This window comes from Danio aesculapii, chromosome 5 (genome assembly GCF_903798145.1).
Source record: "Danio aesculapii chromosome 5, fDanAes4.1, whole genome shotgun sequence".
Classification (NCBI taxonomy): domain Eukaryota; kingdom Metazoa; phylum Chordata; class Actinopteri; order Cypriniformes; family Danionidae; genus Danio; species Danio aesculapii.
The window spans coordinates 49,872,177-49,898,818 of record NC_079439.1 but is presented as its reverse complement, the minus strand read 5'-3'; the positions used below and the strand labels follow the sequence as shown (position 1 = coordinate 49,898,818).

The window sequence follows — 26,642 nt, the reverse complement described above, 5'->3', positions numbered from 1 at the left end:
GACTGTTTCTTAAATATCTGCACATATTATTGTATTTTTGTGCTTTAGAAGAGTCACACACTTACATACAGCACCTTTAAATAAGGTATAGTATGTATTTTTTTTCATTGGTGTAACACTGTCTCTGACCTTGTGTCTCCGGTGATGTGAGGTCATGGGCAGGATGCATTTTGACAAAAACAGGTGCTGCAGGGGTCAAGAACAATTCTGACATCACCACCTCCCTATATGCTGCATTAACAATAACTTTTAAAATCTTTTTTAGTAAATAAAGTACCCTCTTTTTTACTGAGAAGAGTCTTTATAGTCTAAATCTTTCCACAACAAAGAACCTTTTTGGATGGGAAGGTTCCATGGATTAAAAAAAAAACACTTCATAAAACCCTACACCCTAAAAAGACCCACTTAAGAACTTTTATTTTTAAGAATGAAAATGGAGAACACTTCACAGCAGCATGTCACCCAAAGAGTCTGCACACGTCGCTTCATTTTACACATGGACAGGTGGTCTGAGGGACAGTGAGCTGTTTTAATCCCAGTGCTGATAGCTGACATTATGTTCTCACTATATCCATCCAAATTTTATGAAGGCCACATGATCATGCATGCCTTTGATATGCAATAGTTTCAGCAAGAATTGTAGACAACTAAGTAACTTTAACATAATTAGCAATGAATCAAATAAACAGCCTTCTGCATTTTATGAGGTGTTTATAAAGAAGATGGTGCCATCTGCTGTTTATTCATGTGCATAAAGACCCACTTGTAGAGTTAAAGCAAAAATCCACCCATTCCTTCTTTCATTTTCTTTTCGGCTTAGTCCCTTTATTAATCAGGGGTCGCCACATCTGAATGAACCACCAACTTGTTATTTGTTGAATGATGTATTTTTTTTATATAAAGCAGTGCATAACTAATTTATAAAAGATATATATATATACAAAAATGTATTACACAGTACATATAAACAAATACCGTGACCAGCATTATTACATGTATTTTATCAGTTCTGATGTTCCTAAGCAGAAGACTCTGAGTTTAATTGTGCAGAAGTGTTGATGAGGTCTCTGGGTAAAGTCTCTCTTGCCTCTTGCATGCGCTTACGGGCTCTCTGAAACGCTTCTGAAAAATCACAAACAGCAGATTAGAAAACATATTGTTAGTCTGTACTGTGCTCATATTATATTATATTATTCATTCATTCATTTTCTTTTCCGCTTAGTCCCTTTATTAATCTGGGGTCGCCACAGCAGAATGAACCACCAACTTATCCAGCATATGTTTTTATGCAGTGGATGCCCTTCCAGCTGCAACCCATATATTATATTATATTATATTATATTATATTATATTATATTATATTATATTATATTATATTATATTATATTATATTATATTATATTATATTATATTATGGGCTGCACAGTGGCACATTGGGTAGCACAATCGCCTCACAGCAAGAAGGTCGCTGGTTCATTATATTATATTACATTACATTACATTACAATACATTATATTATAATATATATTACTATATTATATTATATTTTTAAAAACTAAAAAATGTGATAAAATGGAAAATAAGAAATGTTATATTGGTGTACACATCAATTTAATAATAATTAATCAGCTGACTGTCCTCTTAATATAAAATGTTTTAGCTTGACATAAGTGGAAAAATATGTTTTATTCATATAAATATATACTTTTTATTTTATATTATGCATTACATATTTAAGAGATTATATATAATGTTTATATTATTTTTTTCACATTTTTATGACACCTTTTATATCCAGGTTTTCTAAGAACAGTTTACCTTGTCTTAACCAATAATGCTTTTCAAATTTTAAACCATTTTTAATACATTTAATAAAATAGTTAAAGGTACATTAGGTGATTGTCTTCAGAAACATTTTTTGTTGTGCTGGTTGAAAGTTCTCACAGTCCAATAGTAATGATAAAAGTATATGATCTAAATGTATTTATATGAATTTTTCTATTCTGGATAAGGCATAAGACTAAAAAATGTTCATCTAATTAAAATTTGTCTGGCCGACAATTCCCATAAATGTAGATCTGTACAACTGCGCACCTCTGTTCATGCAGATCCGCTGATGCGTGTGCACGTGTGCCACAGTCATGTGGTTAGGAGTGACAGTGGTAAAAACAAATGCTGAATCAAAAGTTTTTAAAATCCTGAATCCATACTGGAGTTACTTTTGTACGCTGGAGGAAGGGTGACACCATGGATGAGGTATTTATTTTAGACAGGAAATGTTGTGTTTTAAAGTATTTTAATCACGCAAAGGTAATGAATGGGCTATATGCACAGAAGTGTTGTTCAGTCACTGAAATCTTCTTTCAGTATCATAAGGGACCTTTTACAGCATTGATAATGTAGATTTTTATTTAGTTTAATAAAAGAACATAAGTAAAAGCGCTATTCCGACCATTATTTTTTCCGAATTGTAACGCAGATCCTAGAGAAACAGTATATTAAATGCGACAACAGGGGGCGTGTTTTGTTTTTCTACTGCAAGCTGAATGAATGTAGTAAAGTAGGCATTTCATTCAGAACGATGGGGAAACGGGTTTGAGGAAAATTATTACAACCTAATAGACTGCTGCTCACCATTTCTGTTATAAAAACTGATAGTTGCAGCAGAGTGGTTAAATATGTTAGCCAAGCCCAATTCTTAAAATATACGTCATCTGATAAATTAACTGAAAAAAAACAGGAAGTGTCTTTACAGATTTCAATTAAAGATTAGAATTACAATTTTTTTTCATATTTTTTCTTTTTTTTTTTTTTTTAAATGACACGCACTGATGAATTGATCACCACAAATGGTAAGTTTTGATTTCTTGGGGATAGCAATATTAATAGCAATAGATTTCTTAATAGCAATATTGACCCCAACTGAAGTTATTCAAATTTTTCTTACCCAAAACATTATTGACAGAGCCCTGCTGACTGTGGCCGCCCAACTGATCCAGAACAGTCTGTCTTCTTTTCTTCAGTGTGCTGGCATCAATAAAAGCCCTGAAAAAAGTACCACAAGCTCTTAATCAATCTCATAAAGAGAGAAAAAAGGAGTTCTCATGCAGTCACAAAATGCAAGATTCATTAATGCTGTTGGCTGACCTGGCGTGCTGGATACAATTAAGAGTAAAGGTCACACTTCCAGTGGTCTGAGTGCGAAAGCCAAAGCGACTCAATCTCTCTCCCTAAAAGCAATAGATTAGAACATTAAATTGTTAAACTGAATTACAAAACATGCCATAACACAAATTTCACAGCAGGAAATGTATAATGATTGACCTTAAAAGTGCCAGGTATTCTGACGTAACTGATGTCCTCGAGTTCAGGAGCTCCACCAATAAAGAAACGTCTCAGTTCTGCCACTGAGCCACGCTGGACTGCTCTCCATGTGTGGCAGGTCATTCTGTGACACCCTGGAAGCGTAATAAACTCAACATTGAACAAGCTGATATTCATTTTCTTTATTTTATAAAATATTTCTTTGGTGTAGATTTGTAATCTGGAATCAAACGTGACAATAGCACATCCTTGTAATGATTAATCGATAAACCACAATATTAAACCGATTGAATAAATGATACAGTTTTATGCAAAAGTTTGGGCACCACTGATAATTTTCAGAATTGCAAGCTATAGTCTGCTGGCCTTTCAAATCAGCTATTAAATTTGGATATATTTTATACCCTAGTGAAAAAGTTCTGACATAAAACTTATTTAATCAACAAATGCAATGCAACTTAAATTATATCAAAAACAGACAGGTGCAAAAATTTGGGCACCCCAACTGAATATTGACATCAAGCTTTTGTAGAGCCACCCTTTGCTGAAATAACAGTCTGTAGACGCTTCTTATAGCCAAGAATAGGTCGGAAGTCTTGCTAAAGGCATTTTGCGCAATTCTTCCTTGCACAATTTCTCCAGTTCAGTCAGGTTTGATGGGTGCCGAACATGAACAGCCTTTTTCAAACCAATCTATAGATTTTTGATGATGTTCAAGTCTGGTAAGTGGGATGGTCATTCTAGAACATTGTATCATGTCTGAGGATGAATTCCTTGGTAGATCTGGACCTGTGCGTTGGGTCATTGTCCTGCTGAAACATCCAACCTTGCTGTAACTTTAGCTTCTTTACTGATTCTTGAGCATTGTTGTTAAAAAATGTTGGGTTGCACCTGTGTTAGGATTGTTAAGGTTCACTGAGTCACTCAAATCAATTTTGTCTTGTAATCAGTCAGCAGTAAGTGACTTCAGGCTTTGAAATTCACACAAAAGAGAAGTTGCCCAAACTTTTGCATAGCTTATTTTCAGTTTCAGTTTGAGTAAATGCAAGTTTCAAATTAGGACAATATTGTTATAGTACATAACAATTCTTAATTGTCAGAAAAGTTTGTCCTATTTAATGTTGAGTAAATAAACTGTACTGAATAAAATTGACTGTAAATTAGCATTCCATTTTGATGCTGTCACTCATTCCTGTTTTGTCTCCGATTACCACCGACTTCCACCAGTTAATTTAAACTTACTGGCTAATGTTTACAGAGCCAATATGCAAAAAAAAAAAAAACAGATCATCGCTTTGAATGCAAAAGACTGTCCTACCTGTTGTCGAAGGGATGACCACATAGCCATAGCCCTCAGTTCTGAAGCGCTGCCAGAAATCCAGTGAGAGAACTTTAAAATACAGCACTGGCCACTGTGGTAAAGACCCTGCACACAACATCAGGTTTAAAATGTAAGGATTAAAATGTAATTCATGTAAAGTAACTTTGGGTATTGCCATTCTGAGGCATCTCACCATCAGATTCATCCTCTTTATGGAAGAAGGTCTCAAAGCTGAATGGATAGGAGAAGAAAGCAACATCTTCCTATAAAACAGTAAACTTGCTTACCACAGTTCCATGAACACATTGATGACGTTTACTAAAATGACATCTCACCTTTCCTATGCTGCGTGTGCGACATGTCTGAGTCACACCAGATAGACAATGAGAGGAAACACTGGACCAATCTGAAGAAAATGGACCAATATCAACACCATGAAAAGTCAGAGAAAATGCATCAAACCCTAATAAAAAAGCTAGTATTAGGGCAGTTAAGTTACACTTAAAAATGTCTAAATGTCAGTTCATTTAATATTCCTGGACCCTTCCAGATAGATAAAATGCCAATCTAACTAGAAATAAAGCACCAATAGGCATTTCACAAGTTAGGTATAAAGACCATGGCCAGCTACAAATGGACAGGTCAGCTTCAAATGGGTGGGACCCAATATTCAAGTGGGCTGTACAAATCTCCTGGCGCTTTTGATTGATTTATTTCCTGTCTTGTACGTGAGAGTGTAACCTATTGTGTTTTATTAATGTCTACACCTACACCAACCCCAACCCTAAATCTAAGAGCAGGGTGTCCAAACTGTCCTGGAGGGCCGGTGTCTTGCAAAGTTTAGTTCCAATGCACTTGGAACTTATGCACTTACACACTCAGTAGCATATTATATGTATATAGTTTCGTCCCAAATGGAACACTAATGGTTTTATTTACTAAGCAGAAATTCAAACCGTTTCCCTGTTGACGTTTGACGGTTGCCAAATTAGTGAAATAAATGACCAAAGTACCAAATAATACCTGCCATGAGTATAACCGCATTGACTATCGTGAGGCACTATAGTTACTCTCGTAGGAGAATTTTGCGTTCACAATCCAAAATAAATAATGTAATCCAACATAAGTGCCCAATAGCTCAGCCCCTTCCGCTACGTGGACAAAGCTGTTACCGTTGAGTGTGTGAATTGTCCATTCCACACTTTATTTTACTGGTTGAATAAGCGCATCATCCAGGTATTTAAAGTGCACATTATTTTTCAGTGTGAATGCACTACTTACACACTTCATACTACAAAATGGCGAAGAAGAGTGCATAAGTATGCGAGTTGGGACACACCTATCCTTGAAGGTGTTTTGAGGGAAGTTGGATATAAAATCTGCAGGACACCGGCCCTCCAGGACAGAGTTTGGACACCCCTGCCTTAGAGTAATGAAAAAAAGAGAAAAAAAAAGAAGCTATATTTATGTGCATATTCTCAGTAGCTGCAGATGTAACCCTTTAAACTAACCTACTTGTAGCATAAATCCCTCCCACATGGAGGTCTCCCAACCTACTTGTGGCTGTGAGCTAAACCATAATCTACTTGCATCTTTCCACATTTTTTAACTGAATTCTTTACATGCAAGATTGATAATATCAGAGACAAAATTAGTACAATGTCTAGTTAGAGCATCTCAGATCAAAGATAAACTTCAAACTTTCTTAACATTCAGGGAGTAAAACTCCTCCAAATCAACAACATCTATGTTAGCTTTTATACCAACCAAAATAAAAAAATAGTTCATCACAGAACCAGATCTTAACAAATTCATTGTTACTGTTAGGATATCTGCCTAAAACCTTTAAACTGAATAATTTAAACTGATAATTTAATAAAAAACACAGCTGGATCACACACACTTAAAAATGATAGGCCCATTTTAATTCTGTCTTTTCTATAAAATTTACAAAAAATAAAAAATCATGTCAACTCAAACGTGTTCAATTTTAGAGAGAAACAATATCTATCAAATTCATGAATTCCAATCAGGATTTATAGTATTTCACAGCACTACAAATGATCTGCTCTTAGCACCTGATCATGCTTGCATCTTTCTCTGTTAGTGTTGTTGGACCTCAGTGTTGCATTTGATTACAACATTCTCCTGGATATGCTTGACAATGATCATATTATTGAAACTGCATTGGAACTGCATAAATCTGGTTTTGTGGTCCCGGGTCATAAATGAATATAGGGGCTGACTTACTGTTTGGTAAATCCATGAAGAAGTGGACATACAGATTGTCATACTCATAACCCTGAGCTGAAACTTAAAGGAAAAAAAAAACAGTAATGCAGTAATGTTCTGAGTTTAAGCATGCATACTGATATTACTACTAGACCAATTTATAAAAACATGATAACTGTTATACCCACCAATCTCTCCATTTACAATCAGACGAAGTATCCCTGGAGGTGGCTAAAGTAAGTGTTTGGACAATCAGAATACATTTTTTTTTTCATTTAAAATCAAACAAAAAATGCTCAGGGGTTGCTTAAATAATGTGTTGGTGCTCTGTGGGTGAGGGATTCATCAGAATAAACAGCAAAAATCAAATGGCAACAGATGACTGTTATCCTGATGAAGGCAATTGTTTACTGAAAAGCTTTGGTGCAGCTTTAAGAAATAGCCATGTCAATTAAGGATTTTTAAAAAATAAATCACATTTTTTTGTGTGCCTTGGACTGATTTTTGCACATTTTATTTATTTATTTTTTTAATTTAAAATTTATTTAAACAGTACTGAAAAGTTCAACTATCAAAAACACTATAATGAGTTTCAATAAGAAGCGTAGTTCTTACCATTTCGAAGTCTTGGCCAACTAGGCTGTTAAGGTAATCTTTGTGACGTGTGTACAGCTAAAAAAGTGAGAATGATGACAATTCAATTAAATCCATATTGCTTAGGGCTGCACAATATATAAAAAAATTACTGAAATATCACAAATATGTATATCAAAAAAGACATATTGCTATGGTTTACAATAAACAAACACTTAAATTCAAATGTTTCTTTGCATGCCTGCCATTAGCACACATCTGTAAGAATTTTCAGCACATAAAAAGTGGACATTCTAGTTTTCTTGTCCAAAAATCTATAACAATTTTAATATGGAGGCTGAAATTTGACCAAGCAAGCAGGCCATTTTAAGAAACCTCTGTTTTCCTGATTGTTCTTGATATTTTTAGCTTAATAAATCTATATCTAGTGGAGCAAAGTGGTGGTGATACACTGCAAAAAAATGCTTTTTCTACTTAGATTTTTTTGTCTTGGTCATAGTCCAAATATTTATAAATTCTTAAAATCAAGAAGAATTTTCTAGACAAGCAAAACAAATTGTCTTGTTTTTTGAAATAATGTCAAAATTGTGTTTTTCTTTAAAACAATCAAAATAATCTGCCAATGGGGTAAGCAAAATAATCTTATGTCCAAAATAAAAACAAGATTATTTTGTTTACCCCATTTGGCAGATTATTTTGCTTGTTTTAAAAGGAAAAAAACTCATTATTGCATTATATTTCTCAAAATAATATTTTATTTTTGCTTGTCTAGATGTTTGGACTAGAAACCAGAAAACAAAATCTAAGCAAGAAAGCATTTTTGAGGTGTATTTACCTCATGTATTTTGTTTGTATACACTAAATATTTGTAATTAGTTTTATGCAACATTAATAAAGGGCTGTTCACTTTAAGTAGTTGTAGTGATGCTTTCTTTCTCTGATATAATGTGAAACAGATGTTGCATTTTATTAATAGTACATTGCGTATTGTATATCACGTTACTGAGCAAAGTAATGGATATCCTATTTTCCTCACAGCCCTAATATTGCGCCATGAACGCTCTTCAGATGCTTTGGATCAGGCATGAGGAACCTTGTCCTGGAGGACCACTGTCCTGCAGAGTTTAGTTTCAACCCTAATCAAACACACTTGAACCAGTTAACCAAGGTCTTCAGGACAACTATAGCCATGTTTTACACATTCCACTTTTACACATGCACGCGTGAATTTCAATAAGCAGTTGACCTCAGAGAATCCCTGTTTCAATTTTATAGTGCATTCCATTAAATCAAGTGGACAAGTGAAGTTTACATGGACAGATGCAAGACCCCTCAATTTTTACAGAGGGAAAGAATGCAATGCAATTGTGAGTCTAGTGCTTAGGGCATTCTATTTAAAAGGACTTATATATTATTACTATTATGCAAAAATCACTTTTATAAAAGGTTTAAATACAGCTGTGTGACAACAGTCTGTGAATATATCCTTCCAACGGTAAAGATTTATACATTTTATTTTTTATAATCACCAAGATGGCACAATTAGAATCAATGCCTAAAAGGGAACGTTTCAAAGAGTTATAAAACATCATTTGTGGGGTATTTTGAGCTGTAACTTCACATATATAACCTAGGGACATCAGAGACTTATTTTATATCCTGTGAGAATAATAGGTCCCCTTTAAATACATATCAAATGTTTGGCCAGTAGTGGCCACTTGCGTAACATAAACAATAACATACATCTAAGTCAATGGGCTCTATTTTAACGATCTAGGTGCAAAGTCTAAAGCACATGGCGCAAAAGCATTAAGAATCCCCTTTTGCTATTTTAAGGACAGAAAAATATGCTTATGTTATAACAATAAGTTATGGATGTGTTTTGAGCATAACGTGGATTAAACCTATCAGAGTCTCATCTCCTATTCCCTTTAAGAGTCAGTTGCGTTGTGCCATGGCGTTTGCTATTTACATGGCGGAATTTGTAAGTGGAAAAACTGAATGCTTCACTAGATAGAAAACAGTTACATGGGCCATCTGCAACGCTAGGATAAAGAACAAGCCTTCTCCATTCGGCATCTTTACTTTCACTCTTTACTCTTTTACCTTCGTGGAGTAAGGTAATGGTGGAAATGCACTCCACTGAAAACATCCATTAGCCAACATATTTAATTTAGTTTGTTAAGCTCAAAGATTTGTTTCAAAACGATTTCAAAATTCAGTTCTAATTTCCAGCAAATAAATAAATTAGCAATTATTACGAAGTGTGGTCAAAAACTGAGTTATATCCAAACACACATCGTATTCTTATGCCCCATATAGTGACATATACGTAAACACAAGTGGACAAATCTAAACTTGTTTTTATTAAAACAAATATAAATATGCATATAATAATGGTCAATGGTATATTCTATTTCAGTTCTTCAAAATAGAAACGCGCCAACGATGCACTTTAACACACCTCTATTTTAGATCGGCACACTCATGAGTCCACAAAGTGGCGCAAATATATTTGCTATTTAAACAATGTTGTGCAAAATGTGAAAATTAGGATTGTACTGGTCTGAAAATACCAACAAATCGCGCCAAACACGTCCTGTGCCTTATTGTGCCGGGTGTATGATAGGGCCCCATAAGACAAAAAAAATTGGACTGTAATGCACCCTGTAAGGTTACAGGAAGGTAATTTTGTTCAGGGTTGGAGTGAAACTGTCAGGATACAGTGGGCTTTTTAATCTAAAAAACAACTAAGAATGTTACACTTTTCCCAACTGTGTAGGAATACCTTCAGAGCAAAAGGTTATGCAAATAGACAAGTTGTGCAAATATTCCAAAACCATCTTATTTTAGCATTATTTATATAGTGTTGTAGTATTACAACAATTCTCTTCCACTTGCACTGGCTTCCTGTTCTTTATCGTGTACAATATAAAATTCTTCTAATAACTTACAAAGTTCTTCACAACCTGGCAGCCGATTACCTCTCTGATTTTCTTCACTGGTACACACCTCGGAGCTCACTGAGATCTTCTGTGGCTGAACTGTTGTCAGTTTCAAATTTTAAGATGAAGTCATTTGGTGGCAGGGCTTTTAGCTGCATAGCACCACGTTATGGAATTCCCTGCCATTAGATATTCGTCAGGTGGAGTCTATTTCCAATTTTAAATACCAGGTAAAAACTTTTCTGTTCAGGATTGTTTTTAATAATTTACTGGTTTAATATTATGTTTATTATTCTTCTGTCTTGTATTTTATGATGTGCCTGTAACATATTGTAAGATGTCCTTGAATGCTTTGAAAGGCACTTATAAATAAAAGGTATTATTATTATTATTAATTAATATTTTAAATTATGTTTAAATGTTCAACTTAAAACAATTAAATGTTTTTTTAACAATTAGAATTTAAATTATTTTATATTTTCAGTTAAGGTCATTAATTATTTGCTTTTATGAGTTTATTTATTTGTATACTGTATGTCTACTTAGCTTTTTTATTTCAGTTTTAGCATCTTATTAATAACAATAAACAACAGTTTCATAACATGAAAAATAAATGAATAAACAAAAGATACAAAACTTGTTTTAACCAAAAACTAAAGCCCTAATATTACATGCATTTTGAGAATCATCGCATATTACTTACATCTCTGTACATGTGCTGCTCTCTGTCTTTCTCTTCTGCATGAATGTCTGATGAGGCGTTCTCCAGATACAACCTCCACACTTCCCTCTTCTCCCCCTCTGTTTCCAGCCTGGTGTGACAGATAGTCAGATATACCAGTAATCACAGTGAATTCAAACCTGTACTTTTCTCCAGAAAAGTGAACAGAAAAGAGAATGGTGGTGAGTCTTGCCTGTAGGCTCCTCTGTTGTTGTTAAAGTCTGGTTTTATTGAGATTACTCCATTGCCGTCTGCTTTTATTGTGCATAAAACATATTCATTCTCTTTTAGGCCCAACCTGTAAAACAGTTAAGTGAGTTGATTGCATTGTTCTATAGAATATACACCAATGTATGACTATACCTCACATGTCATTAAAACAACAATGTCATAAATAAATGCATTTTCTTGAACTCCTGAAATATAAGTGTATGTTCTGTGACATATGTGGACAGAACTCTTACAGTTGAAGAGGAAAATGGTAACTATCTAATGTGTTTTTGAAAGCAAAGTACCTTATATAGTGTATTAAGTGGTCAACTCGGGTCAACTAAGTTATGGGAAATTGTATGATTTGGCTTTTTTAAGTGGTAAACATTGTCTCACATACTTTCCTGAAGGTCCAAGATCAGCCATGATGTACATGGTCTGCACTGGTGTGTTGATGATGTGACTGTTCTTCACAAATTCCTCAGAAGGCTCCCATGTGATTAAACGGGACTTGGGAACATTCGTCTCTCTAAATAACAAACAAAATAATAATAAAAATAAAATAATAATAATTCCAGTGTAATTGGTGTTTCATTCCGCTGTGGCGACCTCTGAAAAATCAGGGAGTGCGCCAAACGAATGAATGAATGATAGTAATAACATTAATTATAATAATAACAATTAAATAAAATAAAAATCTATTTGTGTACCAATAAACCTCTTAAACATCCAAAATGTGATTAACTCTTTACTGAAAACAAACTGACTATTATACACTTACGTGGGACGCCTCTCTTGTCTCCTGTGTCTTACATTGGCCATGCGTTCTGCTAGGAAAGTAGGTGTGGGCTGAGCTGGAATGACCAGACTCTGAGCTTGCTGCCAAAAATATATACAAAAATAAATAAAAAAAATACAACTTCAGATTGATGTAGCCTAATCAATCTAACCACATCTGCCATAATCATGTCCTATTTCACCAAAACAGTTTCATTTCACTTATGATAATTAAAGTCTAATTTGGAAATTCTAGAATTTTCTAAGCTACAATATTTTACATCACAACTCTCTTGACAGGATTTTCTCTGTTTGCTTTATCTTCAAGACAATGCTGTCAGAATGCAATCCCTTTTTACTTGTAAATACGTTACTTGTCTTGAAAGAATTTTTATTTTATTAAATATTTTTAGTTTTAAATGAGTATCAAATAAATTTATTCAACTTCATTTTAGAGTTTCATGTTATCTTATACCTACATAGTAGGTACAAGGCTTAGGCAAGTTAAACAATTCTGCAGTAACAGTTTTATATGCTCATTTATTATAAATGAGCATATAAAACTCATAAAATACTCATAAAAACATAAAATACCACTAGAATCAGAAGGTCCTAACTGACCATATTTGGAAATGTCATGAATATTAATGAGCTCTGCTTTGATATAGCTCTCAGTGCCTGCGCTTAGTGCCTACTCTCTCTCTCTCTTGTACTCTGAAATAAACACATATAAAATAATTATACATAATTTGTCAAAGAATATTTTAACAGAGTAGATGCCTTGTTAAATCTTTTTGACTTCCGTGATGGGGATGTTTCTTTTAACTAGTAGCGAGTAAGCTATCTAATATAAATTATCGGAGTAACCTATTTTGGCCTCAAGTTGCATAGTGGACAACATCAGCCAATCTATAATTAAAGATATAATTAATGTGTCCCACGTTGCTAAAAACACTATTAGGACATATATTTCACTAAAAAGTGAAAATTGACTTTTGTGTTATTTTGAGCAAATTCGTTCCTCCAGTTTGAAAAGAAATTTTGAAGCTGTGTCGCAACAATTAGATCCTCCAATACAACCTGACGTCTTTGAGATTTCATCATTAATTCAAGAGACTTGGTTCGAACATATCAGCATGCCCTATTGTGAATGAGGTGCAACTTCATTAATATGCTGTTACAGTGTTCAGAGAGACGCCACGTTGTGTTGCCAACCGTAATTAAAACAATTGGAAGAAGAATTGTTTGGAGACATAGGTCGTCAGTCCTGTGCTTATAAAAGTTAGTTTGTATCCTTAGCAGTACTTTAGTTTTTAAAGACATACCTTAGTCAAAATGATTTAGTTACTAAGTTTACAGTACGTTAATATCACTACAATATTATGGACTGAAAGATCCACTGTAAAGGCTGCTCTCCAAATGTAAACTTGTAAACACCTTAATTACAGCCGCATAGATTTTTCACCGCGTATGATTTCCGCTGTATTTTGTGACAGGATAGTTTATACACACACGGCTGTTTGATGCTTTTCTCTGCACCTACCGAGTCTTTGCATCTACAGAGAAATGCAGAGAGTTTTTTTTCTCCCAGAAGGCGTGCAGTATCAAATTCTATTAAAACTACACTCTTCCAGCAGTTCCTCGCATGCAATATCTCATTTGTCACAGGCATGCGTGAAATGTCAAGAATGAAAGTGAAAGTGCCAAAAATACATGAAACTCCGGAGGAAATGTGGATATGGAATTTGTGATAGAACATGTAAAACGGATCATGAAAGAAACATTCAAAAAGTAGGTAATGTAAACACCTTAATCATATTATTGTCTTATTCAGATTAAAGACAATAATTCAATTACTGATGTCCATGTAAACGTAGTCACTGTCTATCTCCCCTGTGTCTGTGTTGCCGCTGTGAAATTCAGCACGTGCACGTACTGAAACTCCCTTTTTCATGCAAACCCTTCCCTCTTTAGCCACTCGACACTCCCACCTAATCAGAGGTGGACTCACCGACTTTTTTCCTGACTTTTTTCAAACTAGAGGTGTGAAAACACCCTGATGAGATGGGGGGGGGGGGGGTGATGGCCCTTTAAAGGGCCACGAAACCCTCATCTCAGCAGGGTGTTTTCACACCTCTAATTTGAAAAGAGTCAGGAAAGTGGGTGTGTCCAGCTTTTTTTTAGGTGGGAGTGTTGGGGGAGGGAAAAAGGGAATGTTTAGCATAAAAATGGGAGTTTCCGTTTGAGCACGCTGATTTTTACAGAGGCAAAACAAACGCAGATGCAAGGGAGAATGACAGTGACTGTTAACCTGGACAACAGTAATCAAATTATTTGCCAAATGATAAATTTTTCAACTTTAACTGCAGTTTGGCATTTTCACTTTCAATCAGGAACATTTCATGCATGCTCCCTACGTGACAAACGAGATATTGTATGCGAGGAACTGCTGGAAGAGTGTAATTTATATGAAATGTTTGATACCGCACGGCGAATGGGAGAAAAAAAACTCTGCATTTCTCTGTAACTTAGATGCACTCGGTAGGTAGCGTCAGAAAGCTGTGCGTGTACAAACTATGCTGTCACAAAATGCAGCGAAAATCCTACAGGGCAGTAACAGTTTGATTAAGGTGTTATATGTTTACATTCGGAGAGCAGCATTTACAGGGGATCTTTCAGTCAATAATAATATTGCAGTGATATTAAGGTACTGTAAACTTTATCATTTTGACTAAGGCATGTCTTTAAACACTGAAAGAGTGCTGCTGACGATACTAACTAACTTTGCTATCTGAATAAACAAAGAAAGAACACTGATCACACGGACTTACCAAATCTGTAGAGACAGGACAATCAACACCAACTGGAGCAGCGTCTTTTTTATAAGGAGACGAGCGGCATATCCGGATTTCACCATTTGCAGATGCGAAAAGCTCTTTGGTAAAACAAATGTTCCTTACAAACATTCTGTCACGTGTTGCGTGCATTGTAATCCACACGTGAGTCCAGCTGAGCTTTCATAGTGGCGAAATGAAAACAAAACCTTTGTTGCAGCACAATTATAAACACAACACTGATAACCCGTGTCTCCAAATTCTTGTTTTTCCACTTGTTTTGGCAACACAACATGGCGTCTCTCTGCCGTCTGAACACTGTAACAGGTAAAAACAGTCTTCAAAGCTATCTTGCATATTAATGAAGTTGCACCTCATTCACAATAGAGTGCGCTGATTGGTTTGAACCAAGCCTTTCCCATGAAGTGATGCTGCACACTCAGAGACATCACGATGTTCTCGCAGGTAGAGACATCCACTCTCCACACTGGATTACACGCAAGGATCTAATCGGCGTGACGCAGATTCAAAAAATTTTTTATTTCAAACTGGAAGAACGAACTTGCTCTAAATAAAGCAAAAACAACGTATTTTCACTTTTTTTGTGAAATAAATGTGTCCTAATAGTAGGGGCATAGATTTAGGGTGGACAGAGGGGACGCCTTCACACCAATATCCACCGACCATTAAAACGTACCCACCAATAATTTAATCCACTTTAAAAAATTGCGCTTTCAACATTACCTAGACACGCAGAAAGGGTTAAATGACGTTTTCTCCTCGAGTCCTCCCGCCCCCAAACCACATATTTGCACTGGCTAAAATAAACGGAAGTCTTTATTAAACACTCTCTTTATCAGTTAATAAACATTTTTTAACATTACACTATCGGGCATGTAGCCAGCTAATTGAAAGGGGTGGTTATTTTTTTTTCTGAAAAACTGAACCTTAATTATGAGGTATAAATAATGCATTTTAGTGACATTTTAAGAACTAATTTTTGTTAGATTATCTTGTCGGATTGTTATCATAACCACACTTTTTAATGTACCAAAAAATTTCCAACCATTTTGTCAAATTGATTACCACACTATTTTACTATTTTAAGTGTTTATCTACAAATGTGCATTTCAAACGGTCAAACTAATGAAAATTTAGAATAAAGAAATATGAAAAGATACTTAAATTTATTATCATCTATCATTACATTTTTTTTTTTAGAAATCTGTTAAAACTTGTTTTAAATTAAAAACTGCCAGCACATTCAACTTTCCTCAGTCATAATTTGGCCATTTGAAGATTTTTTTTTTTTTTAAATATTAATAATCCAATGTTAGGTCTTTCAAACCACCTGAACCCGACTTCGAGTCTGATTATCTATTTAACTAAATAAATTGTGTGAAGAGAGGATTAATTAATAATATATTTTAATAGCATATTATAGCATGTAATAGCATATATTTTAATAATTAATATCAGCATATATATATATATATATATATATATATATATATATATATATATATATATATATATATATATATATATATATATATATATATATATATATATATAAAATGATATAAATTCTTGGGGGATGGGGGGGTTGTTTCATTCACCCGTCCCCACCAATGTAAAGTGCAAACCTACGCCCTTGCCTAATAGTGTTTTTAGCAGCGTGGGACACACATATGATTGTCAACATCCCAAAAATTGTGTATTGGTGTTTCGTGACCCTTTAATACCAAATCCTCCATAGTTAACCCAAAATTCTTTCTTTCTTCTGTCATTAACTCGTAGATTTAACTGGTAAATCCATTTTTAAACCTGTTAATTATATTGCTTGGTAAAGTGAAATTTCTCCTTTGTGAGATTATTAAAGAACCAACATAATCTAATTCAATCTAACTTCCACTGAAAGGAAAAAAAAATAAATAAATAAAAATAAATAAAATAAAAAAATAAAAAAATAAATAAAAAAAATCGCTAACATTTTGTAATTAAAAAAATCTTACTTTTTTGCTCAATAAATAGTCCTAAGAAGTGCTTGATTTTCTTTATGCAAAATTGAATTTCTTATTTATTATGATTTGTGAGGCTTACAAAACAAAAAAAGTGGATTTAACCAACCTCTTCCCATTTGGAAAAGCGATCAAAATCTGTGTAGGTAAAAATGCGCTGGTTTTGCCTTCTTTTGGATCTTTCCATTGCCATTATATCTGTGTGATACTGATGCTCCAGTGGTGTTTGGCAATTTGACTCTGTCTGGTAAAGGTCCACTTCATACTGCATAAAAATGACAAGCAGACACATCACATAGCACAGAAAAAGAGTAGCCTGCTGACAGCTTAGTACCACACAGCTTTACCCTTACACTAATCACCTACCTGACTAAAAAACTTCTCTTGCCAAGCAACCACAAGCTCCTCCTCATCAGTCGCTGCAAAAAAAAAAAAAAAACCCAGAATTGTCATCCACAATATACCAAGGAAAGAGTTTTTTTTTAAAGGGATAGTTCACTCATTTTTTAAAAATATATCATGATAAATAATTTTTGATGCATAACATATTGTTACAGAAAATAGTTCAATAAGTGATACTATTATAATTTTAGCACCATTTTAACTACTGATTATATAACAACATAATAATGCTAACATGCATAAACATTTTCAAGAGACAAAAATTTTTAATTCTTAAGGTTATTTAGATTATATAATAATTATGGTAAAAAATTAAACGTCCTAAAATACAATTTGACAGCAGTGATTGTAGAATGTAAAAATCTTGTAAAATGTGCATAGTTTAGCTCCAACCTCCTCCAACTCACACCTGCTTAATAGTCTCTAGTAGTCTTAAACACCTTCATTAGTTGGATCAGCTGTGTTTGATTAGGATTGGAGCAAAACTGTGCAGAGCTGCGGCCCTCCAGGAATAGAGTTTGAGACCTATGCTCTACACTCTCTATTGTTCCATCCAATAGAGATAAAAAATAAATAAACATATTTATTTAACTTTTTTTTTTTTTAACTTAACAGTAATTAGCTTTAAATTAGGCCTGAAGAGTGAGTAAATTAATAGCAAATTGTAATTTTTGTGTGAGCTATCCTTTTATCAGTTTTATATCTGTCTTTGACATACTAGAGGCCGTCTGAGAGCTGAAGGTTTCCAACTCTATAACTCCTCTCTCCTGCTGAGAAAGCACTTGCTGATGGAGGTGTTCAGACAGAGCAGCAGTGGAGGTCACACGCTGAATCCGCACTCTGAAACAGAAACAGTACAAGTAACATGGTGATACCATGTTTTTACAGTGGCTTAGTGAAAAAAAAGTCTTCTTATCAATCAACATTGTGAACACTAGGCTTTTTGAAATTGCTGTTGCAGTTGTTTTTCTGTTGTTTATTTGAATACTATTTTTAGTTTGAGTTTGTATTTTTATTGATATTGCCTTAAACATCTGGCAAAGGGACTACCAATGAAAACTAGTCTTTGGGCTAATTTGGGTACATTTACGTTCTAGGCGAATGTTGATTAATGTACACTGTCCCTTGTTGTGAAAAATAAAATGAACTAAACTATATCACAGAGCAATATCCAATACAATGGTACTCTGACATAATATAGAACTAAAATTAAAGGAATAGTTTTCAAAGAGATACATTTTCAAAAATATTTATTCAGCCTCAAGTGTTTTTTTTAATAGAAAAGAAGATATTTTGAAGAATTACTGTATTCAACAGAATAATGAAACTTGAAGAAACGGTTTGAAACAAGCAGGGTGAGTAAATGATGTCAGCGTTTTCAGTTTTGGGGGAACTGTCCTTTAATTTACTATGGTATTTTCATAACTCTACCATTCTAACCACACAGTGTCATGTCCAGAATTGTTTATAATGCTTAAAATTCTGTGTATCCGTTTGTTATACATGCACACAGGCGACGTGTCTTACCGTATTCGGAAGTTTTTAACTGCATCCCTGGAACGGTAAACCGATTCTCCGGTGTCAGTGCACCAGCCGTCTGCCATATCTAACACCCAGCGTCAACAGATAAAAGCCTTTAGATATAGTATAGAACTCGCATCGGTTACTATAAAACTCACACCAAGTCTAAGGCGGCTAAACAGGTTTTGAAATTATTAACTTGTGAATGCAATAATGCGGTTAAAAGTTAACGCCACACATCAGAGCGTCATGTTGCATAGTAACAATCTAAAGCGGAAGTGGCCGGAAGCCAATTGTGCGCATGCTCAGTACTAACATAAATATGCTGTTCTCAAATCAGCATGCGCTACCTTCTTATACGAGTTCAGTGCTCACAACTGATCTGCAATATCTTAAAGTTGAGCACGGGGGATGTGTGTTTATAACTTTTTGAAAGATACAGGGTTAAGTAATAGAATTTAGTATTTAGCAGAATAGTTATCTATGGTAATATAGCTGTAATATGCAGAAGGAAAGAGGGTAATCAATAGAAAAAAGGATTTCGGGAAAAGGAATATATATATAAAAAACGAATATAAATTTACTTATTTTTAAGGAAATGTTTTTTTAGCTTTTTCTTGTGTGCCGCTTTGTTTCACTATAAGAAATGCATAAGTTAGTCAACTCCTGATTCACACTCAAATCCAGATGGTGGCGGTAATGCTCCAAAAAGCTGGTTGCCAACCGCCAGAAAACACAAGAAGAAGAAGAACTGATCTGCAAGCGGTAGTAAACACACTTTACTCTTCCTTCCTGTCACTGGCAATAATAAACTGAAAGCTGTTCCACTCGGTCGGTTATTCAGTTTCCTTATGTCGCGTTTTACTTGGGAACTTAAGACATTTATGCCTTTTATAAATGTGTTGAGGTTTCATTATTAACTTAGGGTAATTTAGCCTTTTGGTTAGCAGTTGCAGCACTAACAAAGAAGTTTGTTATTTTTAGGAAAATGGAAAATTACATATAAAAGAAACACGTTGCGTTGAACCGATCTCCTTAAACCGGTTTGCCAGACTATTACCAGCTCGTATTTCTAAATTTGTATTGTAGCTTGACCACATGACAAGAACCAAACAGACTGAGGTAAATGTGGTTTTATATTCGCACATTTAGAGATTCTCCTTAATAAAATTTCAGAAAAATATTATTTGCAAATTCTTAATGAGGAAATCATATTTGCAACCGTAAACAATATAGGGACCGTTAAATCAACAAATGTGGGAATATAAAACCATTTTACCTCAGTACCAAACGGATCTAAAACCAGCAAACCAACTTGCTTACGTTGTTTTTTCCAAGAAACATTTTTTTTCTCCTTTTTTAAACATTCAGTAATCAATTGCAAATATGCAGGTGTGGAAAACAAGTATTAGAGTGTACCAGGTGTCCAGCCAAACGACCAAAAGATGTTTGGTTGGGCTGAATAAATTGTATTTCACACCAGTATTTTGTGCACAGCATAATTGCACAAGAGCATTTTTCTATCCAAGAGACCTTGTTTTAAAGTCAGATGAGATATTTTCCTCCAATAAACTCAAAAACACATTTGCCACAAACAGAACTGAAATTCACAAATCAACAAAAACTCAGAGAAGACCATCCCAGACACCATTTTCAAAAACAGAGAAAAGGCTGTCATCAGAACTTCAGAAACTGAGATTTGAGGATTTTAGCGAGTCAGAATCAGGAAGGATCCAAAAAGACTCCCAGCCAAATCAAGATAAAGAGTTCGAGATTGTGTTCGGGGTGGCCCCGTGTTTACTGGCCCTCACTCAGGGAAGGAGGAGTGTAAGTTGTCTGTTTGTAAAGAGTGGCGAGGGGCCGGAGAGAGATGCCATTCTAAGGGTCTGTCAGGAGGCCATCAGACGTGGTGTGCAGATAAAGAGAGTTAATAAACAAACACTTGAGAAGATGTGTGCTGGAAAGGTACACCAGGGGCTGTGTCTGCAGGCAAGTTGTCTTGGGTTTATTAAAGAAGAAAGCCCAATAACATCTCTTGAGGTGAAGAATCAGAGGCCCTTATGGCTGGTTTTGGATGGAGTGCAGGATCCAATGAATCTTGGTGCCATTTTGCGGTCTGCGTACTATCTAGGAGTGGATCGGATTGTCAGCAGCATTAATAACAGGTAAAGTAAAATAAGCATTTGTGTTAAATATATTATAGTCTTCTAAAATGTATTGTATTTTTTAATTAAGTATTTTATTTTTGTTTTATTTTGATAGCTGTCCTCTGACGCCTACTGTAAGCAAAGCCAGCGCTGGTGTGATGGAGGTCATGGATGTGTTTGGCTGCAGCAATTTGAAACACATGATAAAGGTCTGGAAGCTTATTGCTCTAGTTCACTTCTCTGTGTGGCCTGAAGAGAGCAGTTAAATAATACATTTGTTGTTTAATTCAGAGTTTCCTAAGGGGCTGCAAGGAGTATTTTTTTTTAAGTGGGGAAATAAATTTTCAAAAGCATAAAAAATTTAAGTGCTTTTCAGTTTTCATGGTTTCTGCAAGGTCTTAAAATGTCTTAAATCTCAAAATCAAAATTCTAGGTCTTAAAAAGTCTTAAATTTATGGAAATATTGTGTTGTAGGTCTTAAATCTTTTTTAAACAGGTCTTAATTTTCTTTTGTTCTTGTATTGCTACCCAATCTGGCCAAAACCCATTCAATCACTGACAATCTATCTCAATAAAACTTTAAACATTTTAATAAAAAAGGTATTTTTTAACTATATCATAATGGTTTAATTATTTTCATTACAATAACATTTGTTTAAAAGTGCTCTATGTATTTACTGCTGAGGACACTGACCTGGATAGATTGTTGTGCATAGATTTAGTACATTTGTACATCATTTGTGCTAAACTTGTGTTGTAAGAAAAAAATTAATACAAATTTAGTAATAAAGTAATGCATACAATTCCATTGAAAATGATGAAGAAAAGTTTGAAAAGAAAAATTCAGATTTGAGGCAGTACCAATGGTAGTATTAAATATTGTTCAATTTATATCTCTCCAGATCATTCATTTGCAACCCGAGTTTCTCTTATTTTTTTCCAACCTGTTCACAGTTGACTTCATTAATTAAACATAAATTTTACAAGTATCTATTACTGTTGGTATTGCTAAGAATATGAATCCATGATGATTTTTTTTACAAATACAACAATTTTTTAGTAAATAAAGTTAGTAAAAAAATTTTTAGTAAATATAGTTTCTTTTGTTCACAAAAATTCTGAGAGTTTGGAAAATTTCATAAAATCAGAAAGTGAAAACCTGGTAAAACTGTTGAAAAGTAAGAAAAGCCAATACCTGGGAAAACTACTTATTCATTCATTCATTTTCTTTTTGGCTTATAGTCCCTTTATTAATCAGGGGTCGCCACAGCGGATTGAACCGGCAACTTATCCAGCATATGTTTTATGCAGCAGATGCCCTTCCAGCTGCAACCCCCACACTGGGAAACACCCATATACTCTTATATTTACACACATACACTATGACCAACTTAGCGTATTCAGTTCACCTGTACCCCATGTCTTTGGACTTGGGGGGTAACTAGACACTCGGAGGAAACCCATGCCAACACGGAGAGAACATGCAAATTCCACACTAAAATGCCAACTGGCCCAGCCGGGGCTCAAACCAGCGACTTTCGTCACCGTGACACTCCAAAACTACTTATTGTGAGTAGGGCTGTGCGATTAATCAAATCAAAATTTGCGATTTAGCTAATTGCAAGGGGCTGTGATATGAAATATATTTATATTATTTAATTTCTCCTGCTCATAGCAAATGCATGATTGCCGTCTGTGTGTTATACTAGCAATTAAGCACAATTGAGTGATGAGTGTCTTGCTAAAAAGTCAACTGAAAGCAATGACTCTCATTCTAGTAGCAAGCAAACAGCGAAGTACAATTTTAGAGTTGTTTCAGCCATGTTAGTTTGAGTGTTCTGTATTTTTATAATTATTATTTTTTTGTTTTTTTAACAAGCTACAATGTCTCACTAATTTGAGTTTAACTTGTTTAGAGAAAGGTAAGGTCGTTTTATTTGTGTTTACTGTTTGCTCTAGAGAAAAAAATGAATGTTATATTTCTGGATATTTATTAAATGCTTAAGTTAATATCTTTTCAGTTCCTTTTTTTAACTAACACTCACTGCATTTTAGCAGTAAGAAGCTACGATACAGATTATTAAGCTAAAGCTTGACCACGAAATTAAATCACAAATTAAATCCAAATCGCAATATCTATCAAAAAAATCGCAATTAGATATTTTCCCAAAAGTGCACAGCCCTAATTGTCAGTATAAAAGCTAATAAAAAAAGGCAACCACAACAACAAAAATCATCATCAAAACACCAACCAAAAAACATATCACACCCAGTGGCAAATATACTGTAGCTTATATTAAAGCATTATTGTTTTATTTGAAAGTGGTTATTGAAAAGGGGATTTTTGTAACATTCATTTGGTTTGGTTTGGTTTACATTGGCATGGTAAAATATGTAGTTTTTAAAAAGTAAAGAAACCCCTATAAATCCCTGAGAATTTGTAAAATAAATGTTTATCTGTAGCCTGTAGGGGGCAGTTAAAGAAAACTATTGAGGTTTTCATGGAGTCTGTTTAGTTATTTTGAAAAATCTTATACTCCTCCATTAGTATTTTCATTATTTAATGGCTATAACCAATGTTGTTTGACATCAAAGGTGAAGGTGGAGGAAGGCTGGCAGGTAGTCGGCACTGTTGGGTTCGAGGAAGGCAATTCTCAATCCAATGTTATGGCATGTTCAAATTTCAAGATATCCAGACCAACACTGCTGTTAATGGGTACATGTTCAAACCTATATAGAGCAGTAATTGCTTTCATCTACGCTGTTTATACTAATGTGTTCGTGTGTGTGCTGTCAGGTGGAGAGGGTGACGGCCTCTCTCCAGAACTGCGTCAGCTGTGTGACGTTCTTATCACCATCCCTCCACGCAGACACATGCATCCTGGAGTAGAGTCACTCAATGTGTCGGTAGCCACAGGTATGCTTTTCTCAAATAATAAAAATTGTTTTTAATTACTTATTAAAAAAAAAAAAAAAAAAAAAAATATATATATATATATATATATATATATATATATATATATATATATATATATATATATATATATATATATAAATACTTTAAAGAATAATACAAATGCATCTTGTACAGCATATACCTTAAGGCTCAATGGCTTATTCATTTTAAAGTCTTTCATAGAGCATACATAACTCCTTACAAGACATTAAAAAAACTTAAATCAACTTGCCATATCTTAATAATCACTAATGTATAGACTCATGCAAACTATGTGTTATCCTTCATACTACACTTTGATTACATACTCAACTCTTAACTCTTGTATAATATTCATACATACATAATAGATATAGATTATTTATTTTACAGGCATCAATGATATCAGATTTGTTCTTATTAATTAATTCTGTTGTACACTCACAATCAATTTTAAAAGGGCAATAAATCCAACCTGTTCTAGTACACACATGTGGTGTAAATCAGCTCAGTATTATGTAATTATATAGTGTTTTATAGTCATAAAAGCAACTAACTAACACCTTCTTTTGTATTAAATTCATCATGAAGAGTTATTTGTATGTATATATATATATATATATATATATATATATATATATATATATATATATATATATATATATACACGTATATATTTATGTATAATGTATGTATACATGGCGATTGGAGAATTCTCAGAAAAGTATTTTATTGTTGATAAATTCTAGGCTTACTGAGGTGCGTGTTCAGTCACCTTTGAAATATTGGCATAACTGTCTTTAAGATGTATTGTGTGGTTTGTATTGTTTTTGTCTGTCTTTTGTACTATTGGATTATTGTCTGGAATAAAGAAGAAGAATAAAGAAGAATAAATACATTTTAGGAAAAAAAAACTTCTGAATTGAGTTGCTGGTTTTCTGTTTTCTCAGGCATCCTGCTACACTCTCTTCTGTCCACCCGCGAAGTAAACTGTTGATGATGATGATGGCAACAGCGACAAGGCTGCAGAATTATTTACTCCGACGTCTCTCATTAGCCTCCTACAGTGATTAATGACTGTATTACTTCATCAATTAACAGTCGGAGAGTCTGGAGAGGCCCATTGATCAGAAAGAGAGAGCTTGTAGATGCATTCTGGTCCAGTTACTGACTATGACCACCTTGTTTAAGGCAAGACCTGCACTGCTCAGGGTCTCTATCATCTCAGCAATGATCGAGACATGCTTTTAAAAGCAGAGGCGTAATGATTCATTAATCATCTACTTTACGAATTGTTACAGTAGACTTTTGCCACATTTAAATTGATAAAGTAATGTTAAATTACCCATGGATGTTTTTGATGTTACAGTAAAAATAAAATGATGAAAAGCCATGGAAGCAATTCAGTGTTAAACTGTCAATGTAATGTAGTACTTCAGTGTAATTCTATTGTTGTTACACATAACTATTTTTTTTATTTTTTTGACATTTGTTTATTTGTATGTTTGGTTGTTTTGTTTTGTTTTGTTTTTTACCAAAATCTTGGTAAATTTCATGTCAACAAATCCTTGCTTTTCCTTGGAAACAAACATTTGCTTTTAGTGTTGCTACTGGCGCAGAATGCTCTGCTGTTTAAGCCACCAAACAAGATTTTAGAGAAGACGTGAATAGATTTATTCTGCAAGGTCACTTGAAATTGTAAAAAAAATACATTATAATGTTAGAAAGCATTATAATGTTTTCAAAGCAAATGCTGATCTTTTGAACTTTTTGTGCTCTATTCTTTAAAGAATACAAAAAAATTCCAGAGCCTAATGATCAATGGTTTTTATTATTTGATAATTAAAAGAAATGTCTCTTTTGCACAAAATTTGCATATTTCAAGATTTTTTGGAGCTAGAGAAGACTAAAACAAAAAAAAGACTTTTTAAAGATTTTTAAGACTAAACGCTGTTGAATATTTAACTTAACCATCACAGGAATAAGCAACAGTTTTTTACAATCACTATGACAGTTTTTTCAATACATTTAACAAGTTTACTCAACTCTTAACGCACCGGTTCATTCATTTTTTTTGGCTTAGTCCCTTTATTAATCTGGGGTCACCACAGTGGAATAAACCGCCAAACAAGTTATTCAGCATATGTTTTTACGCAGCGGATACCCTTCCAGCATCTGAGGAAACTTGTTAAATGTATTGAAAAAACTGTCATAGCAATTGTAAAAAACTGGTGGTTAAGTTGTTTATTTAAAATTAAAAGTCCCTTTGCATAAAGGCTATTGTTTTGTTTAAGATAAAGAGTAAGAAAAAGTTAGAATAATTAATAATTATAATAAATAATAATAAAATGACAGAATTTAAATTTTTTAATAACTATTTAATTCATTCATTTTCATCTGCTTTTCCGGGGCTGGGTCAGGGGGCAGCCATCTCAGGACTTCCCACTCCCCAGACACTTGCTCTATCTCCTCCGGAAGGATCCTGAGGTGTTCACAGGCCAGCTGAGAGACATAGTCCCTCCAGCGTGTCCTGGGTCTTCCCCGAGGCCTCCTCCCGGTGGGACATGCCTGGAACACCTCCCTAGGTACAGTATGTGTCCAGGAGGCATCAGAAATGCCCGAGACACCTCTTCTGACTTCTCTGGATGTGGAGGAGC

The 26,642-nt window shown here is 34.2% G+C and overlaps 2 protein-coding genes across 3 annotated transcripts; one reads left to right on the top strand and one right to left on the bottom strand.

Annotated features, from left to right (window-relative positions):
* Positions 1-933: 933 nt before the first annotated feature.
* mks1 (MKS transition zone complex subunit 1) lies at positions 934-19,165 on the bottom strand. 2 transcript variants are annotated; one of them, XM_056457024.1, is made up of 18 exons: positions 18,910-19,165; positions 18,101-18,222; positions 17,347-17,399; positions 17,090-17,245; positions 12,130-12,227; positions 11,749-11,877; positions 11,332-11,436; positions 11,121-11,229; positions 7,494-7,550; positions 7,067-7,109; positions 6,897-6,959; positions 4,982-5,052; positions 4,840-4,909; positions 4,644-4,751; positions 3,326-3,459; positions 3,149-3,231; positions 2,949-3,046; positions 934-1,122 (listed from the first exon to the last, which is right to left on the bottom strand). In XM_056457024.1, exons 1-18 carry the CDS (start codon positions 18,984-18,986, stop codon positions 1,019-1,021), a joined length of 1,680 nt encoding a protein of 559 aa, XP_056312999.1. In that variant the 5' UTR covers positions 18,987-19,165; the 3' UTR covers positions 934-1,018. The 2 variants fall into 2 exon arrangements, with proteins under 2 accessions (XP_056312999.1, XP_056313000.1); XM_056457025.1 differs by lacking the exon at positions 18,101-18,222.
* A 416-nt stretch (positions 19,166-19,581) lies between these two features.
* On the top strand, positions 19,582-25,698 carry mrm1 (mitochondrial rRNA methyltransferase 1 homolog (S. cerevisiae)). Its single transcript, XM_056458401.1, has 5 exons — positions 19,582-21,068; positions 21,166-21,259; positions 23,646-23,766; positions 23,848-23,967; positions 24,936-25,698. Exons 1-5 carry the CDS (start codon positions 20,290-20,292, stop codon positions 24,980-24,982), a joined length of 1,161 nt encoding a protein of 386 aa, XP_056314376.1. The 5' UTR covers positions 19,582-20,289; the 3' UTR covers positions 24,983-25,698.
* The last annotated feature ends 944 nt before the right edge of the window (positions 25,699-26,642 follow it).

Coding starts and splice junctions, on each gene's coding strand:
- mks1 (XM_056457024.1), bottom strand. CDS start 18,986: ATGGCAGACGGCTGGTGCACTGACACCGGAGAATCGGTTTACCGTTCC. Junction 11,437..11,748: donor GATCTTGGACCTTCAGGAAA/GTATGTGAGACA, acceptor ACTGTTTTACAG/GTTGGGCCTAAAAGAGAATG. Junction 4,910..4,981: donor GCACACGCAGCATAGGAAAG/GTGAGATGTCAT, acceptor ACTGTTTTATAG/GAAGATGTTGCTTTCTTCTC.
- mrm1 (XM_056458401.1), top strand. CDS start 20,290: ATGCAGGTGTGGAAAACAAGTATTAGAGTGTACCAGGTGTCCAGCCAA. Junction 21,069..21,165: donor GTCAGCAGCATTAATAACAG/GTAAAGTAAAAT, acceptor TTATTTTGATAG/CTGTCCTCTGACGCCTACTG. Junction 21,260..23,645: donor ATTTGAAACACATGATAAAG/GTCTGGAAGCTT, acceptor TTGACATCAAAG/GTGAAGGTGGAGGAAGGCTG.